Source organism: Camponotus vicinus, unplaced genomic scaffold, assembly GCF_025532165.1.
Source record: "Camponotus vicinus isolate PSW18456_S1 unplaced genomic scaffold, iyCamVici1.0 SCAF_13, whole genome shotgun sequence".
Taxonomy (NCBI): domain Eukaryota; kingdom Metazoa; phylum Arthropoda; class Insecta; order Hymenoptera; family Formicidae; genus Camponotus; species Camponotus vicinus.
Genome location: NW_028141949.1, coordinates 11,770,392 through 11,790,769, shown reverse-complemented (window position 1 = coordinate 11,790,769; position 20,378 = coordinate 11,770,392). Strand labels below are relative to the sequence as shown.

The 20,378-nt window shown below is 34.9% G+C and overlaps 1 protein-coding gene across 1 annotated transcript in view; it reads right to left on the bottom strand.

Moving 5' to 3' along the window:
• Window positions 1-14,476, bottom strand: part of LOC145963778 (uncharacterized) — a 53,993-nt gene extending 39,517 nt beyond the window's left edge. Inside the window, exon 1 of the mRNA XM_083086010.1 lies at window positions 14,333-14,476. Within this exon, the coding sequence (XP_082942136.1) occupies window positions 14,333-14,476 (144 nt within the window). The remainder of the gene's footprint in view (window positions 1-14,332) is intronic.
• Window positions 14,477-20,378: the final 5,902 nt, after the last annotated feature.

Sequence of the window (20,378 nt, the reverse complement as noted above, 5' to 3'; positions counted from 1 at the left end):
GACGAGGTCTCTCTCTCTCTTGACTCAACGAGGTGTCTCCAGCTTCCGAACTGATCCGACACACAGCCCCGTCGACTGTACGGTACCATAGAGACAAGTTACGTGTTCTTATGATCGTTACCAGTACCTACGCGACACCACTTGTACGCGCAAGTAACTTCCGTTGCCGTAGGAATAAGCTCCGTATTCCCGGGTGCAAGATACCGCTTGCACGCACCTGCGCTGTCCGGCTTCATAGTCATAGGACCTGCTTGTACTTAACACCACGCGTAGAAATAAATCGTTAGTCATAGGACCTGCTTGTATATATCACCACGAATAGAAATAAGTTATTAGTCGTAGGACCTGCTTGTACATATCACCACACATAGAAATAAGTCAAACGCATACCGCGCGATATCCTCTCACGATTATATTATACGACGTTCACTCATACTTGCTAGCATACTTTCATCTTTGTATTACATATAATTACTAAAATAAAGATTTATTTTCCCATACACCTGCATTGTTCGCACAAGCTTGATTTTTTCCTTCTCTCGAATCCTGATAGTCCGACGAGTCGATCCGTAGCGTCGAGAAAGGCGACCGCATTACAAAGTTCTGTGAATTGTTTATGAAGTGAATTTACCGTAATCGTATTTATCATTTGTTGATTTCCGATGACTTCTGTGTCATAGGTAATTAAGCCAAGCTCATCTATTGCTTGAGAGCTAACAAGTGCAGTTTCCGGACGATTAAGTACAATGACTGGTGCTTTTATCATAGCCTTGTAGCCAAGTGAGACGTTAAAAAGTCCTATGGTATGCATTGGATGTCCTGAGACATTAACACATGAAGTAGTGAGAGGTTGGAGTTTTGGACGACCGATTCGTGTCCAAGTTTCTCTCCCGATCGTGGTTACTTCCGCCCCTGTGTCCAACTGCATTTTCAATGGCTTGTTGTTGACAGTAAATGTACGAACTTGCGATACCGATGTCCTGTGCCTAGAACACCTTGCAATCTAACAGTATTTATTTTATCTCGTTGCTTCGATAAGCAAGCTCTAGCAATATGTCCCATTTTCTTGCATAATCTGCATTCTGCTTTCTTAAAAGGACATGCATCCCGTCTGTGTTTTGCGGAACCGCAGCCATGGCATGACGACAGTGTAGTAGAATTTGTCTTCTTTTCGTAATGCAGTGTAGTAGGATTTGTTTTCTTTTCGTAATATTTACCTTTCTTTTTAGGTGAATTCTTCGTTGATTGGCTGACTGCGTTGATTTCTGAGAAGCGTTATCCTTCAACGCGCATGACATCAGCTGTGCGGTTCGCGTGTGCGTAGCAGATTTCTCTAATGTCTTGAAATGTGCAGTTTTCCTTTTCTGATGCAACCTTGAAAAGGACTGTTCACTCTGTGTAGTAGGTGTGGTCGCTTAGGGCGAGAGCTGTTAGTAGAATTTTGAGTTGGTTGAAATTATCGAGCTCAAAGGCATCTCCTAGAACATTTACTTTGTCTTTCTATTGTATTCTAAGTATTTCTATTGCCGTTGCTGGCGGGGAAGCACGAAAATTGAGAACTTCAAAACGACGTTGAAATAACGCTTTATCATGGAACTGTTTCTTAAGATGTTGCACGAGATCTTTAAAAGATATCTCATGCGGTTTCTTCGGTGATAAGCGACCGAGTAATCGTTGATACTCGTCGTCCCCGAGAGCATGAAGAAGTAGCTCTTTGCTCTCCGTCTCGGTTAAACCCTTCGCTCCTTCCGCGAAAGTGTTTCTATGATGTTCAAACCATAACGTGAAGGTTTTACCCCTTGTAGGAGCATGAACGAATTTACCGAGCCGTGTAGCCAGATTTGAAAATTGTGACGATTTTGCACTATCGTCTGTTCTTATTGTTCGATATGTCAATATATCAGTGATTTGTTTTTGTGACTCACCGATCTAATGTAATGTCTGCTCCTGGTTTGCGCAGTAACCTCTAGTGCTTGAAATATTTGTTCCATTGTCTTTTTCATGTAGGTTCAATAAGCCGCAGCGCCAATTGTTGTGTTTGTTAGTTTTGTATAATGTCTAAGGCCGTTGGGCCTTATTATTATGCTATATAGGGGACCTATTTCCTGCTTATATAAGTCCTACTGAGCTGCTCTCTCTTCCTTGCGATTTATTCTCTGGTCTCTAACGAAGTCAGTTGAATGCCGTTCCGAGCGGATGATATGAGCTTCGTTCCGAAAATTTGCGTACATTTCCGCTTGCTGACCAATAATCACTCCCATTACATTTATAACTTTCAAAATTGTCATAAATCCTTCATTGAAGATAATAATTGCCAGAAAAGTTGCTATTTCAACAATCTTTGCTCCAGAATGAAAGTGTTTTGGAGCAAAAGTCTAAATCAATGAATTCAAAGAATTTTCATTGCGTTTCTGCTACTAAACAACGTTCCAGCAATTCATTAGCCGAACCTAATCGAAATATAAATGCCGACATAATGCTATATTGTGTGCCGTATGGCCCGAGCGTTGAGCGCGCGCCGGAGACCGCTCCCTACGAGGTGCTATAACTTTGTCAATTTTGTGAATCGGGCTAAAAATCTTTTTGCAGATATATTTTCCATATAAAATACTTGCAAAATATGCAAAGAAAAAAAATCGATTTTCCGACTCACTAGATTAGAATACTCCTTTAATACACGAACAGTCTGAAGTAATTATTGCAGATATAGGCACGTCGTTTGTTGCTTCTGTTCACGTCGACCACACCCATGCTTCTCCGACGGTCCATCTTTCGTCCCTTATGACGTCTTTCTTACTGTAGTGTCGTGTGCACAGTCGTGCCGTGTGTACCGTCGCGCCGTGCCGCACAGTGGTGCTGAGGCGGAAAAAATTGATTTTCAAAAGTTTCAATTTATAATTTAATTTTACCATAAAAATGATATCTAAAGATCCAATATCAATACTAAATGATTTATTTTTTTTATTCTTTATCTTTATTAATATTTTCAGTGGATAAAGCCTTAAATATTTCTATTGTAAAAGATATCATGATAAGTAATATTCAATTTTGAATGTGTTTTTATATTTTTTAATCGATAGATTATAATTATATTTACTATAAAAATTTAAATTAACTTTGAATCTTCCTTAGAAAACGAGAAATAAATTCTTATTGACCATATTTCTGTACAAATATTGTTTTAAAAATATCTTTAAAAAAATATATATATATAAATTGGAGGAAGTATTTCCTTGTTACCCAAACCTCTCCAAAATGTGTTTTTTGTCTACAATGGAAGATAATCTTTCTAATTTAAAGAAACTTCAACATCCAGCTGCGCATATTTGCGCCATTGAGAGAAATTCGAATTTTTATTCAGAGATGTTATACTTGAATGCATCACGTAACTAATATGGCGCAGTTTTCTCGCTGTTGTATTGCGTTTTTTTATTTCTCTCCCAGATGGCGTTTCATGTTAACTCGTTTCTCGCAAATAGAAAACATCTTAATTGTTTATTTATACGATTCGAATAAATTTTGCTTCGGATCGAGCGATTATTAGAGCTGATCTGTGTTTTTGCGTACAAATTGTCTGTGATTGGTTATTGATTGACTGTGAGAGAGGTTTTATTTATGCATATATATATTTATGCATTTAATATTTGTTTATATATGTTATAAAAGTGTTACTTAAATACGAATTTTATTATATAAATATATATCATATATAAAAAATTAATTTCCTTTAATTTTATTTCTAACATAATTTGTTTCATTCTCTCTCTCTTCCGCGTTCTCTCTCTTTTTCCCTTTGATTTCTTTATAATTCCTTTAGTTTCCTTTAAATATAATATATTTTTATTCCTTTAATTATTTCATCTCATATAATATTATTAATAATATAATGAGTATTGTTATTGCGTTTACAATGTTTAATTTTTAAATTTTCATGTTTAGTTTTTAAGAGTTTACTATATGTACCACATTGTTTTCTGTTTACATTAATCTAAATTACTACTCATTTTATCTAATTTTTTCACTTAACATTTACATATCCAATTTTTTAATTCGTATAAATCATATATTAATAAACTATTCTTAAAGTTTTAAGATTATTTTACAATGGCGACTTTTTCGATTTCTCGTGAACATTTGTCGGAAATAATTTTAACTAGTAATTACAATATAGACAAAATAAAAACATTATTAAAAAATAAATTTGCAAATTTGAAGACAAATCACTTCGATAAAATAATTGAAGATATTCAAAGACATTTTTTGTATCAATTGAAGAAAAAATGGCAAAACAGTCAAAGAAAATCTGATAGATTCAAAAAAGAAAATAGAAATTGGTTAAATGGAATATTTACAGTACAACTTGAAGAAGAAGTTGACTGTGATGTGCAAACTGAACCTCCAACGAAGAAAAAGGTAGGAAGACCTATCAAATCATTCGAAGAATGTTGTGACCGAGCAAAACGGTATAAGGCAAAGCATCTTCGTGAAGCTTTTCCCATTCAACAGTTAACTTTGGCTGTCAAGAATGTATCGGATACGAATATAACACGCGCGCGAGATTATATTGATACTAATCAAACATTAGCAATGATAACGAATGCAGACTTAAGTAAATATCAATATGAAGTAATTCGAGAAACACTAAAAAAAAGCGGTTTTGATATCTTGCCTCCTTATAAGAAAGTTTTAGAGACTAAAAAAGAATGTTATCCTCGAGAAATAAGAATAACCGAAAAGAAAGCTGAAATAAATCTTCAAAATTTATTAGATCACACTGTTGAAAGGATGTTTAAAAGTTTTGATATAAAGACGATTGCAAATATTGACAAAGAGGAATTAATTCTAATTTCCAAATGGGGATGTGATGGGGCTTCCGGTCAAAGTGAATTCAAGCAAAAGTTTTTAGATAACTCAATAAACGCATCTGATGCATTCATGTATATGGCATCTATGGTGCCAATTCAATTAGTTTCTAACGACAGTATTATGAAACAGTTTTGGCAAAACTCACGTCCATCAAGTCCAAGACTTTGTAGGCCAATTCAGTTTGAATTTGCCAAAGAAACACCTGAATTGATAAAAGAAACTGTACAACACATAGAAGAGAAAATTTCAAATTTGCATGAGACAATAGTAAATATATCCGGGCGTACATTCAAAGTTAAACATAACATGTTATGTACAATGATTGATGGAAAAACAGCTCAATCGCTCACTGATACAAAATCATCTGCAACTTGTTATATTTGTAAAGCTACTCCTCGAGAGATGAATGATCTCAATCGAATTCATCAAAAATCCTACGATGATAATGCTTTAAAACTCGGTTTATCTCCTCTACATGCGCGTATTAAATTCATGGAATGCATTCTTCATGTCGCTTATAATCTGTCTTTTAAAAAATAGTCAGCTACGAAAGAAACAAAACTTGAAAGAGAAGAGAACAAAAAGAAAATTCAAAAAGAATTTCAATCTCGAACTGGTCTTAGAATAGATATGGTACGTCAAGGTTGTGGAAATACAAATGATGGAAACACTTCACGCCGTTTTTTTTCCCAGCCAAAGCTAACAGCAGAAATCACAGGAATAAACGAAGATTTAATTAAGCGTTTTTCAGTAATACTGGAGGTCATTACATGCGGTGCTTCTATTGATCCGAAAAAATTTGGCATATATTCTTATGATACTGCAAAAATGTTTGTCGACTTGTATGGGTCGTATTACATGCCAATAATTGTTCACAAAGTTCTTCTTTATGGCGAAAAAATTATTACTGCAGCAATGCTTCCCATTGGTTTATTATCCGAGGAAGCACAAGAAGCTCGGAACAAAGATTATAAAAACTATCGAATTTACCATTCAAGGAAAATTAGTCGTTTAACTACAAACGAGGATGTGCTACATCAATTATTAATCTCATCTGATCCATATTTATTCAGTTTACGAAAAGAACCAGCAAAAAATATTTTGCCATTAAGTGAGGATGCGAATTCTCTTTTCCAAGATGAACCTGATTAATCACCTATTTAAAAAATTAATTTTATTTTTGCAATAGTAATAATAATAATAATAATAATAATAATAATTAATAAAACTTAATAGATTTTAATTGCTAAATCATTATCTTTAAGTTAAAAAGGAATTATAATTCTATTTATTTAAATTGAAAAGTTACATTATTTTTTCCGACAGTATGCGTTCTGGCACCACTGTGTGCCGTGTGCACCGTCGCCTCTGCGCGTTGTCGTGCGAGCAATCGCTCTTGGTCGTGCAGTTCGTCAATGACGACAGTAGCGTAGTGCTTAACACCTGTCAAAGGGCGCAATATACCCAACAATCTTTCACAATTGCGAACAACAAAAAATAATTAATTGTTAATTCAGTCGAGAAGCAAATGTGGAGTGATTGGTTTTATGTGTATCAAAAGTTTATTAAAAATTTACAATAACTTAGTTGTTAGTTAAGACATTTTACAATACATATGCTATAAATTTAGCCAAGATCACATTGAACTATTTTTTGGTTGTATAAGAGCTAAAGGAGGTTGCAACAATAACCCAGCAGTTCGGCAATTTAAAGCTGCTTACAAAAAACTTCTTATTTATACTGAGATTGCAGAACAGATACAAAAACCGGTATTTCCATCCCTTTGGATGCTATTGCAATTTTACATATTTCTTCGAATCTTGAAAATATTATTAATCAGTCGACTCCAACATCACGTTTATTCGAGGATAGCAATTGTGAAGATAATAATAATAATTTAGATTTACCATTTCTGCCAGGTATAATTCAACTTTTCCAATATTCTACTCGAATAATTGCTTACATTGCTGGTTTTGTTATTCGTAATTTGAAAAATGTGATACATTGTGATATTTGTGTCAGGGCTCTCTATGGAAATGAAACACATTAGGAATGCTCTTTTATTAATATTAAAAATCGTGGAAAATTGATACTCCCTTCGCATGATGTAACTGTTTTTGTAAAACAGCAGAAATTGTTATTCGTTTTGCTCTCCGCGAAAGTGGCGGCAAGCGTTTGTTAAAACAAATGTCAGAAGTTTTCTTTTTACATCAAGTGTTGCATCGTTTTATTGGGAACCACAATGTATTTTATAGTTTAGAACAGCATTCATGCGATCAAACTCCGTTGCAAAATCATGTGGTTCATTTAATAAGAGCAGTTGCTTCTAAATACATTCAGATTAAACTTTACTTTATAGGACGCAATATAACTGATAACGAAAACAATGTAAGAGTATACGACAACAATTTAACAAAATAATATTATTTAAGGGACAATAATAGAAGATAAATATTTATTTTTTTAATTTTTTATTTAATTTAATTTTTGTTTATTTTTTTAATATAATGTTTGATCAATCACATATTATATGCGCAAATGCAGTTTTTACGAAGCTGCATTTTGCATATGTGCGTAATTGATTAGACAATTAAAAAATTTATTCAAAGATATTAACAAAATTTTTCGAAAGTGTATTGTTATATTTTATCATATTTTAAATAAGTTATATAAGAGTATGTAATAAATTTTATTCAAAAAACATAATAAATTTTATAACATTTTATTCTATTCAATTAAAAATAAAAAGATAGTGTATTAAAATATATGTATATGATATATAAAATATATTCCTGGACAAAATTAACGCATAATTTTTTTTCACTTCTTCTTTAAAAGCTGATATTTAAATTTTAATGAAAAGTTTTAAAGAAAAAATGAAAAAAAAATTATGCATTAATTTTCCAGGAGTATATATATAAATAAATAAATAAATACATATATATATATATATATATATATATATATATATACATATATACATACAAACATATAATATATATTTTATTCTTTTTCTTTTTCATGAGAAAGTTTTCTTCGTTTTAAGGAATTCAAAAATATCATACTCCGTGAAATTATCCGTCGCCATCTTACATGCCTCATATTCCGTGCAGTAGACATTTCTTTCCCCTCACCCTTTAAGCTTCACCCCCGCAGCAATATACTCTGTCCAGTATTTCTTACGTCCATGTGGGTTTTAATCCCTAAAACCGAGAAGCCTGGTTCTTCGAAACCCAGGTTTCCAAAAGGGCCAGGCCAATATGTTTGCTCGATGAAATTGGAAAAAAGAGGATAATAGCGGAGCGTATATGTTGTTGGCAGGAGGAGCATTCCAGTTCTGAACTCGCTAGTAACCAATTCGGGTTCCGTAAACAGAGGTCTATTTGCGACGTACTGGCGTACAACTGGTGAAAGATATTACCACCGAAGCGACAGAGAGCGTGGATTATGCTATTATTGTTGCGTTGGATATTCGAAACGCGTTCAATAGCATTCCTTGGCCAGTAATTCGTAGAACCTTGCGGCACAAAGGCTATCCAGAGTATATTAAAAGATTAATCGACTCATACTTATCAGATAGGGTAATTAATTATGTTGAAAAAAACGGCGCACAATGTGAAAGACCCATGGAAGCCGGAACTCCAATGTTCGGTGATACTTGGTCCCGTATTGTGGAATATTGCGACAGTGTTCTCGGGCTGGCAGAGAATGAAGAACACTGCAATATTGTTTGTTATGCGGATGATACACTTGTAATTGTAACTGGTTTAAATTTACTACATACGCGTCTAAGAGCTAGTGTCTTTATAGGTAAAGTTATCGACCACATTAGTAGGTTAGGCCTGACAGTTGCAACAGATAAGACGGAGGCCATCATTTTTCATCCAAAAGAATGAAAATTATGAATGGAATCGGATGAATTACCTAGAGCTATCGCGATCAACGACGTATTAATAGATTTCGCATCTGTCGTGAAGTACTTGGGTGTGATGATTGATGCGGATTAGTCTTTTAGGAACCATTTCAAATAGGTTGAGGACAAGGTTGGTGTGATTTGAGTCTTAAGTCAGCTAATGCCGAATCTGAGAGGACCTAACGAGAAACGTAAACGATTATATGCTAACGTCGTTTTCTCGATTATTTTGTATGGAGCCCCAGTCTAAGGGAATGTGCTTGTTCCAAGTCGATTGCGGTCGGTCTTTGCATGTCTTAGAATATTCTGTTGCACAAAGAGTGATTTCGGCATACAGTTTCCAACAACTCGGCCCTAATATTGACGAGGACGCCTCCTGTTCGCTTTATGGCCCCGATGAGGAAACGCGTTTATTGGCGCCTCAAAGAGTGCAGAGAAACAGGAGAATATTCGATGGAGATGAGGAATGTTATCAAGGATGTAGAATTTGGAAGGATGCGAGCTATGGTGACAACATCTTGAAAGACCGAACACACCGGGGGAATACATTAAAATGGTGATTGTTCCTAGATTGGATGCATGGATAGTCCATGATTCTGGGGGAATATCGTTCCACTTAACGCAGCTAATGATGGGCCATGGATGTTTTGGCAAGTTTCAATAGAGAATCGGCAAAAAAGAGAGTGCAAGCTGTGACTTCTACGACGAAGAGGACGATGTAGTACACAGTGATACCAGAATGCTTACGCTGGCAACCGGCAACGTAGTGGAGGGGGTAAGCATACAAGTGAAAATCGCGTGTACAGATACACGATTTTTGCTTATGTGCTTACCCCCTCCATTACGTTGCCGATTGCCAGCATAAGCATTCTGGCATCACTGGTCGTACATATCCTCAGAAGTTGCGCCGCTTGAGAACCGTAAAGAGCCCAGCTCAGGATGAGATTGGGCTTAGAAGAGGATTTTACGCTTGGTGATATTGTCAACTCTATAATCAAGGACAAGAATCAGTGGTTGGCCTTCTCCGCATTTGCGGACTGAAGGAAGAGGAGGAGAGACGTCGGGAGAGGACCGCGGGTCTTCTTCCCTCACCCCTCCGTCTCCTATGAGGGATGGCGGGCGTACTTCACTGACGTGCGTTACATGTAACCTCATGAGTTGTACGTTTGTCTTTGTTTGTCAATTTTATAGTCAGTGTTTATTCATTCATATTCATTCATTCTCTCACGCATAAAGTCCATTCATTACTCATACACCCATTTCGTATCCATTCATTCATTTTATTCATTTTCTCTCCTTCTCTCTTCTCCTTTCTATCATTGTTTTGTCCAACATTTCGTTTCATTCATCTCTCTCACTCACTCATTTCATCTCATTTCAGTCTTTAACTCATGTTATTCATTCATTCATTTTCACTTTCTTCCTTTTCGTTTTTGTTGGTCCTATTATGTGCATATACGAGCAAGTGAGAGCGACCAGAGGCGGTTACCCTTACAAATATGTGGAGTTGGGACCGCGTCGGGTTGCTCATTAAGGTTGCGGAATGGCTGACTCGAAACCGAGACTCCCCACTTGGTCCTGAGACTCCGGCTTGCTGTGGTTAGCAGCGAAGTTTCCGCGAAGTCTGATGTGATAGGTTAGGATCACACATAGGTAGAGGGGGTTCACAATTTACACTTTACACTTTTACACTTCACACTCTGCACACTTTACACTTAACACACACTTACACTTGGGGAATTGAAGTTTGTTTGGTGGCCGGTTTATGCGTCATAAATCTTGCCTCCTAGACAGTGCCCCCCACACACACCCACACCCACCCACCCACACACACACACACCCCACCCCCACCCCCCACCCACCCACCCACCCACACCCACACACACACCCATACCCACACACACACACACACACCCACACACACCCACACCCACCCACGCACACACACCCGTGTGTGTGTGTGTGTGTGTGTGTGTGTGTGTGTGTGTGTGTGTGTGTGTGTGTGTGTGTGTGTGTGTGTATACAGGGTGTACCAAAAGTCTGGAAACGGTCGAATATTTAATAAATTATGCATTTTAGAAAAAAATGTTTCAAACAAAAGTTGTATGGCTTGAAGGGAGGGCCATAAGACGGTGTTATTAATTTGACCTTGAATAGTTACTTGAAGGTCACATGAAGGCCACCTTCAATTTTTTAAATGGAACTGCCTACTTTTTATTGCATATTCTTGCAGCTCATCTCGAGAGCTTTCCAAAACACTATAATTAAGTTAGTTTTCATTAAGTACTTTCCGAGTTATGAGGCTTGAAATCATTTCTTAATTTTACATAAACCGTAAAATATCTTATAAAATATTAATTTTTCGATTATCTTACCTAATACTTTTACGTACAAAATAATGAGAGGAATCAATTGGTGTAAAGAAAACATATAATTGTTTCGAAGAAAAAATATGTAATTTACAATTAACAATTACATATTTTTTTCTTAAAAATAACTGTGTTTTCTTTAGACCAATTGATTCCTCTCATTATTTTGTACGTAAAAGTATTAAGGTAAGATAATCGAAAAATTAATATTTTACAAGATATTTTACGGTTTATGTAAAATTAAGAAATGATTTCAAGCTTCATAACTCGGAAAGTATTTAATGAAAACTAACTTAATTATTATTAGTGTTTTGGAAAGCTCTTGAGATGAGCTACAAGAATATGTAATAAAAAATAGGCGGTTCCATTTAAAAAAATTAAGTTGACCTTCAAATGACCACTAAATTCGACCTCTAGATCAAAGTCAAAATCATCATCATTTGTCCCCCTCGAAATCCTTTTGTTTGAAACATTTTTTCTATCTTTTAGACTTTACGAGATATTTCGATGGGAAGGTTAAAATGGAACACCCTGTATAATTATAACATTTATCACATATTACATATACATTACACTTATTTAACACTTACACATACAATATACACATATATGAGATCAAGGGGAGAAAAGGTGGATTACGGAGGAAGTCATTATAGGGGTTGCTGCACCTAGGGACGTCATGCGCCAACAGTCCCCCGGAATGGCAGGAGGAGTTGTTACCGGGTGAGAGTCCCGCATAACCCAGCCATACGGGTGGCTGAGTATGCATAATGCATTTTCCCCTCCTACGCAAAAAAAAGGTTATATCTTCCGGAAGTGGAACTCCCCTGTAGGGAAGAATCCACTGTATCCACACATGTACTTTGCAAGATAAAACGAAGTTCACATGAGTTTGCAACTTTTCACGCCAAGCAAGGTTCATCCCAAATCAAATTTTAGTTAAATCAGAAATAGGTGTGGGTTTGGTTATACCTTCCGAAAGTGGAGCCTCCCCCGTAGAGAGGGGGGGGCGGAACCCACTGTAGCCACGCATGTACATTTCACCTTGACTCTTAAAACGTACATAGTGTTTAAAAATTGCACATAATTTGTTAAACTTTTGTTGTTAATACTTTTTTATAAATGACGAGCGACGGCTAAAAACCTTTTGAATGTCACTCAGAATAGAGACCTTGACAACATATATCATGGTCAAGGTCATTGGAGCTGGGTCTCCTATCCAGTACATTTACCATAACTTTTATTCTTTGTAATACAAAGTATATATGCACACACATACATATACATATACAGAGTATCCGTCCTATCATCCTCCAAAAAACCATAAATAGATTTCGTTAAACCGAACTAAAAAAGTCATATACCATTTTTAAAACAATCACGTAAAATTTCGCCGGTGCCCCACTCGCCGCTTCGCCGCACGCATAGTATCAGGTTTCAGTGGGATGACTTTTCTCGTCGCGCACTTATATTCGCACGTATTGGCCAATCTTTTTAAATTAATATCTCGAAATTTTACAGGTTGTTTTCAAAATTTGCAATTAACAATTACATATTTTTTCTTCGAAACAACTATATGTTTTCATTACACCAATTGATTCTTCTCATTATTTTATACATAAAAGTATTAAGGTAAGATAATCGAAAAATAAATATTTTACAAGATATTTTACGGTTTATGTAAGATTAAGAAATGATTTCAAGTCTCATAACTCAGAAAGAACTTAACGAAAACAAACTTAATTATAGTGTTTTGGAAAGCTCTCGAGATGAGCTGCAAGAATATGCAATAAAAAGTAGCCAATTCCATTTAAAAAATTGAAGGTGACCTTCATGTGACCTTCAAGTAACTATTCAAGGTCAAATTAATGACACCATCTTATGGCCCTCTTCAAGCCATACAACTTTTATCTGAATCATTTTTTCTAAAATGCATAATTTATGAAATATTCGACCGTTTCCAGACTTTTGGTACACCCTGTATATTATTTTTTATTATATTATTTTGTATATTATGTATAATATTAAATAAACATATATTCTATGTTAATATATATATATATATATATTTTTTATTTCTACGCGACGATGCCCTCTTTGTTACCATCACTAGACCGGCATAGACAGTATTGCTTTTCGCGGCGCTCGGCCGCTAGCATGCACTTGGAGTGGGGAAAACGGCACCAAGATCCGGACTTTGCTTATTACAATTTATCATTTTCAAATATTTATAAATATGTACAAATATAATAAATGATAATAAATATTTTTGCACTTGATTTCTATATCTTTTGTGTAACCAGAAAAATTTAATAAAAAAAATGAACAAAGGTTACTATTACTTATATTTTCATCAAAACTATTCTAATCAAAACTAAACTTCTATCAAAACTATATTTCACAAACTATTAAAAAAAACCTTTATATTTAAAAAACAATAACAAAGAAAGACTATGAGAGCCAGTGCAGATATTATGCACACAAGAAATTATAATGATAATAAATTAATGAGTAACAACAAATTTATTACATAAATTTGTATGTGTGTTGAAGAATATTGAAATTTAAATATTGAAGAATATTAAAAAATTGAAGAATATTTAAATATTGAAGAATATTTAGAAGAATGTTCTGTCAGCTCGATTACACACCACATTACCCGAGAATACTGTTTTCGTATCTTTTTTAAACGAATCACGGATTTTATATTACATTTGCCATCACTGATTTTCAACGCACGTTTTATTGCATACCGACTTTGTAAGTTCCATTTATTTATTATGTTCTCAATGTTCGGGTTGTTTCACTCTCTAATTGACTCTCTTATTGACTTTTTAGTTTTAATTTATATTGAATATGGACCTCTACTTATAGTTCTATGATCTATCAATCATGGAGGGATTCGACCTATGATGTGATGACCATATGACGATACATGCGATTTTGGAAGTTTTTTATTGGTAGCTTCATTTTATTTCTTAATAACCTATTTATATGCGTTGTGATTTATTATTTGTATCCATTATATTATCTATCTCTTATGCTAAAGATGGCCAAAAGAGCCAAAATTTCCGCGATTTCAATATTCTTCAATAATTTTATTTAATAAATTTGTTATTACTTATTAATTTAATATCATTGTAATTGTGTGTGTGTGTGTGTGTGTGTACTTGTATATACATACCTGAAATATAATAAAGGTTATTAAGATACTTAAAATGCAGATGTATTGAAGTCGAGCCAATTTCGATTTTTGAAAAGGCCATAGACCAACTATCAGCAAAAGGGCTCGATTAATACTAAAATACTGATCTTCGATACTGATCATCTCTCTGTTAATATCAATACGCTTTTGAAACAATTTTTGTCTATAAAGCGTCGCTTATTCCACATCTATATTATAATCATTTAAATATTTTCTCCAAGTTCTCTTTTTTATCACGAAAAAAAATAAATTTATGAAGAAAGTATTCTATAACAACTCATAATTATGCACACTGTGCGAAATAAAATATTGTGAGATGTGAGAATTTATATATTCGCACAATTTAACACCGTTTCGTTAAAATGCAGTCGTCCATTAAGTAATCGATCTAATGCGAAAAAATTAGACGGATGTTTCATTTCTCATAAAATAAAATGTACGAGAGAAGTCCTGGGGTGCGAAAGCTGCGCAGGCGTTGTCATTTCTTGGCAGCACATATCTGTGTGCTTCAATCTAATATGACATTTATAAGTACACCTTATCTTTTATGGTAAATATTTTACAATCATCACATTACTATAAAATATTGTGTGCAAAGTGTGATTCTTTCGACTTATTATTTTGTTTTATGAAGGTATATTTTATAATATTTTTATTTTTTATATATAATACTTATATATAATACTTTTCTATACTGCAATACTTATTTCTTTGTAATCTTAAAAAACAAAATTGAAATTGATTATGTTTCTCTCTCTCTCTCTCTCTCTCTCTCTCTCTCTCTATATATATATATATATATATATATATATATATATATATATATATTTATATATATATATTTTTTCACTAATTTCACAATTTAAAATTGCTTTTAATATATATCATTCTCTTCCTTGTTAAAAATGGAGATTTATCTATGTTAAAACTGTATTCTATATATACAGGGTGTTCGGAAATTCAATCGACAAATTTTCAGACATTGTCGGGGGCACCATAAGAATCATTTCTTGCAAATGAACTTGGGGTCGGAAACGTGTCATTACATTGTTACGGCATACGGAGTGTTCGAAAGAGTCGGGACCTCGAAATATCACAAAAAATAGAAGTTTTACAAAAAATTGTTTCAAACAAAAGTTGTAGGGTGTAAAAAGGTCTAATTACTGGCACCATGTGTTTGACCTTAGATGGCGTCGCCAAGGTCACGACAAGGCCACCTTGAATTTTTAAAATGGAACCCTCCACTCTTTATTGCATATTAGAAATCAGAAATAAAATACTTTATTTTCTAGATGATGATTTCAATCGGATACGTGCTTTAACAACAATGCACAACAGTACTGTTTGGAATACATACTCAAGTCTACAAAAAATGAAGGTTTTTATTTGCTCAAATGTCTGTAATAAAAAATGACCCAAAATATCATACGCATCGGTCAGATATAAAAGTAGATCCACCATCATTTACCACTTCTACCTTCATTCGCGGATAATAATACGATAGCTACAGTCGTCGACTTATCAGAAAAAACTTTGTAACTTCAATAACTTCGAAACGGCTTACTTAAAGTTGGTAAAATTAGTGCTTTGAAAAGGTCTCGAGAAGGGCTACAAGAATATGCAATAAAAAGTGGAGGGTTCCATTTCAAAACTTCAAGGTGGCCTTGTCATGATCTTGGCGACGCCATCCAAGATCAAACACATGGCGCCAGTAAATAGACCTTTTTACACCCTACAACTTTTGTTTGAAACAATTTTTTGTAAAACTTTTATTTTTTGTGATATTTCGAGGTCCCAACTCTTTCGAACACTCCGTATGCCGTAGCGATGTAATGACACGGTTCCGACCCCAGGTTCATTTGCAAAAAATGATTCTTATGGTGCCCCCGACAATCTCTGAAAATTTGTCGATAGAATTTCCGAACACCCTGTATATGGGTCTTCAAAAAGTCCCGGAACGCTAAAATATCTCGAAAACGATCAACTATAATGAAAAATATGTAAGGAACAAAGTTGTAGGACTAAATAAAATGTACCTAATGATGATAAGAATTTGACCTTGGATGAAGTATTCAAGGTCATATGAAAGTAAGGGAGGTTGGGTATGGGATTGGAGAAATGGTGGGGGTCTGGGGGGAAGCGGGCGGGCGGGTGATCAATAAAGATGGGGGGTAGGGAGGGGGAGGGTAGGTAGTCAGGAGGAGAAGCGATACCCGGACTAGGACGATGTGCTGATAAGCACTCGAGGTTGTCAAACCAGTAGCCCGGGGATTGTGCGAAACTGGGAATGGGCTCCTGGTTCAACCGAAACAAGGAAGGATGCGATAGAGAGGAGTTTTTAGCGGGTAGGGACCGTTAAATAGGCCTCCCGCACTACCCCTCCGCAATGCCGGGGTGGAGGGGTGTGCGTAACAGCATTTTCTCCTCTCTCGTATTAAAAAAAAAAAAGAAAATAAGAAAAAAGGTCATATGAAGGTAACCTTCAATTTTTTAAATGGAACCCCCTATATTTTGTAACTTATTCTTGTAGCTTATCTCGAGAGCTTTCCAAAACACTATAATAAAGTATTTCTTCATTGAGTACTTTTCGAGTTATGAGGCTTGAAATAATTTCTTAATTTTATATAAACCATAAAATATCTAGTAAAATATTCATTTTTCGATTATCTTACCTTAATACTTTTATGTACAAAATAATGAGAGGAATCAATTGGTGTAAAGGAAACATACAGTTGTTTTTAAGAAAAAATATGGAATTGTTAATTGCAAATTATATATTTTTTCTTAAAAACAACTATGTTTTTTCTTTACACCAATTGATTCCTCTCATTATTTTGTACATAAAAGTATTAAGGTAAAATAATCGAAAAATGAATATTTTACTAGATATTTTATGGTTTATGTAAAATTAAGAAATTATTTCAAGCCTCATAATTCGAAAAGTACTCAATGAAGAAATACTTTATTATAGTGTTTTGGAAAGCTTTTGAGATAAGCTACAAGAATATGTTATAAAATATAGGGGGTTCCATTTAAAAAATTGAAGGTTACCTTCATATGATCTTGAGTACTTTATCCAAGGTCAAATTCTTATCATCATTAGGTACATTTTATTTAGTCCTACAACTTTGTTTCTCACATATTTTTCATTATAGTTGATCGTTTTCGAAATATTTTAGCGTTCCGGGACTTTTTGAAGACCCTGTATATATAGAGTACAGTTTTAACATAGATAAATCTCCTCCATTTTTAAGGAAGAGAATGATGTATATTAAATTCAATTTTAAATTGTGAAATTGGTGAAAAATAGTTTTAAAAAAAAGTATTGGAAAAATGCAAAAATGCTTGTTTTTAAGCAAAAATGATTATTTTTCTCCCTAATTAAACGATTTTAAAAATTCAAAGGGCGTTTTGAAAAGGTACATTAAACTATCAAAAAAATATAATTATTATTGCATTCTTTTAAAAAAGTATAATTATTTTAAACATATAAATGTGGAAAATTTATAAAGATTAAAAAATGGGAAAAGTGAAAGAAAATATTGTATAAAAAATTTGTTCGCATAAATTAATTTTATTTGCATAAATATGATTATAAATTTAGTTTGTAATAAAACGACTAAAATATGATAATAAATTTAATTCGTAATAGAAGACAAATTTTACTTTTTACATTTGTGACAAGTGGAGCACAAAATATGTTCTTCGCATACTGCTCTTCGACGAATGTCGCAAAACATTCTGACTTTGTAATCGTCAGATCTAAGGCAGAAGTTGCATCTTGCACGAGTTTTATTAACTACTCTTTGCTTTGTTACTTTAGTATTCATATCCACCTCGACAATTAGTTGAAACGATAGACGTAAGCCCTGACGATAAAATATTTGCCATAAAAATATTTTTTATGAGTAATATTTCATAATTATCTTATAACTGTAATTTATTAATTTAAACAAAAAACTGAAATCGACTTACCACCACTAAAAATTCAACATTAAATAGTATGTGGAGTCCGTTTGGTTGCCATGTCGTTTTTAATTGAATTCTGTGTTACAATTACTGTCTAGGAAGTGTTAATACCGACTGAGATAATTCTATTCTCACTGTCAGATAATTAAATTGAATTATAGAAAAGGTTCAAGTCCGAATATGTCATCTACTAACTTAAGAGCATACTTTACAATGGACTTGGGGTCCATATGGCCTTCACAAGCCATAAGCCCTAGGAATATATATAATAGAAATATATACAGGGTGTCAGTGAAATTTTCGCCCTCACGAAGTAAGGAGGTAGATTGGCTCAAATTAAGAAGGAAGGACTTCTACTGTTTTGTGATATTCGCAATAATTAACGAAAAATTAAATAAAGAATATCGGCCAATCTGCGTGAGTAGAAGCGCGCGGCGACGAGAGTCGTCCCACTGTAATTTTATACTAGGCGCGCGGCGAAGCGGTGGGTGGATCGCTCTCCGAGACATGATGGTGGCGTGCGATATATCGCAATACCGCGCCAAAAAATGACCCGTTCTTTTAGTGGCCAGAAAATGATGCGCTATCATTTCCACACCACCTTGCGGTAGATAGCATGGTGCGCTTTTTTTATAGTGGTTTCCCCCATAGGCCTATTCCACTCTCAATTTAATGTGAAAATTGTTCAAAATGCCGTTAATAACTGTACGCTGAATGTATCGTAAATGTAAAAAATTGATGATGACAGTACCTTCACAAAAATTAATCCGTGATTGAAAATCCCTCGATAAAATGTGTTGCACACGTTGGTAATGATACGGGCGTAATCAGTTACACGTAAAGCGTGATGTACCGCGTATCGCGAAAAACCAAATTCATGTGCCACACGACGTATGCTAGTTCCAGGATTTTCATAAAATGCTTCAAGAATCCTTTCTTCATCTCGTACATGAAGACGCACTGCTGGACCGGTTATCCCGATATTATGCACGATACCCAGTTTCACATAATTATTGCACAACTCGTAAAACTGTACGTTCACTTGGCTTTCGTGCACGCCCGGAAAATCATTCCACGTAAATTACGGCCGCGCGATAAGTATTTTCTCCCGCTAGCCCGTATGCCACAATCATATCCGTATATTCCTGCAGAGTACACTTCATTTTCACTGTTAATTTACTACGCGAACACATGATTTTTACTAAAATTGTCTCAGCTCTCGCAGGCTGTTGCCAGAGTGCATACGCCAGCAGCATGCAACTACAGCTGAACGGACATGTGAGTGTAATCATAATGCGCAGGCGCCGAACTCACACGTACGCTTACACTCACATGTCCGCTCAGCTGTAGTTGCGTGCTGCTGGCGTATGCACTCTGGCAACAGCCTGCGAGAGCTGAGACAGTTTTAGTAAAAATCATGTGTTCGCGTAGTAAATTAACAGTGAAAATGAAGTGTACTCTGCAGGAATATACGGATATGATTGTGGCATACGGGCTAGCGGGAGAAAATACTTATCGCGCGGCCGTAATTTACGTGGAATGATTTTCCGGGCGTGCACGAAAGCCAAGTGAACGTACAGTTTTACGAGTTGTGCAATAATTATGTGAAACTGGGTAGCGTGCATAATATCGGGATAACCAGTCCAGCAGTGCGTCTTCATGTACGAGATGAAGAAAGGATTCTTGAAGCATTTTATGAAAATCCTGGAACTAGCGTGCGTCGTGTGGCACATGAATTTGGTTTTTCGCGATACGCGGTACATCACGCTTTACGTGTAATGGATTACGTCCGTATCATTACCAACGTGTGTAACACATTTTATCGAGGGATTTTCAACCACGGATCAATTTTTGTGAAGGTACTGTCATCATCAATTTTTTACATTTACGATACATTCAGCGTACAGTAACGCCATTTTAAACAATTTTCACAAATATTTAAATTGAGAGTGGAATAGGCCTATGGGGGAAACCACTATAAAAAAAGCGCACCATGCTATCTACCGCAAGGTGGTGTGGAAATGATAGCGCATCATTTTCTCGCCACTAAAAGGAC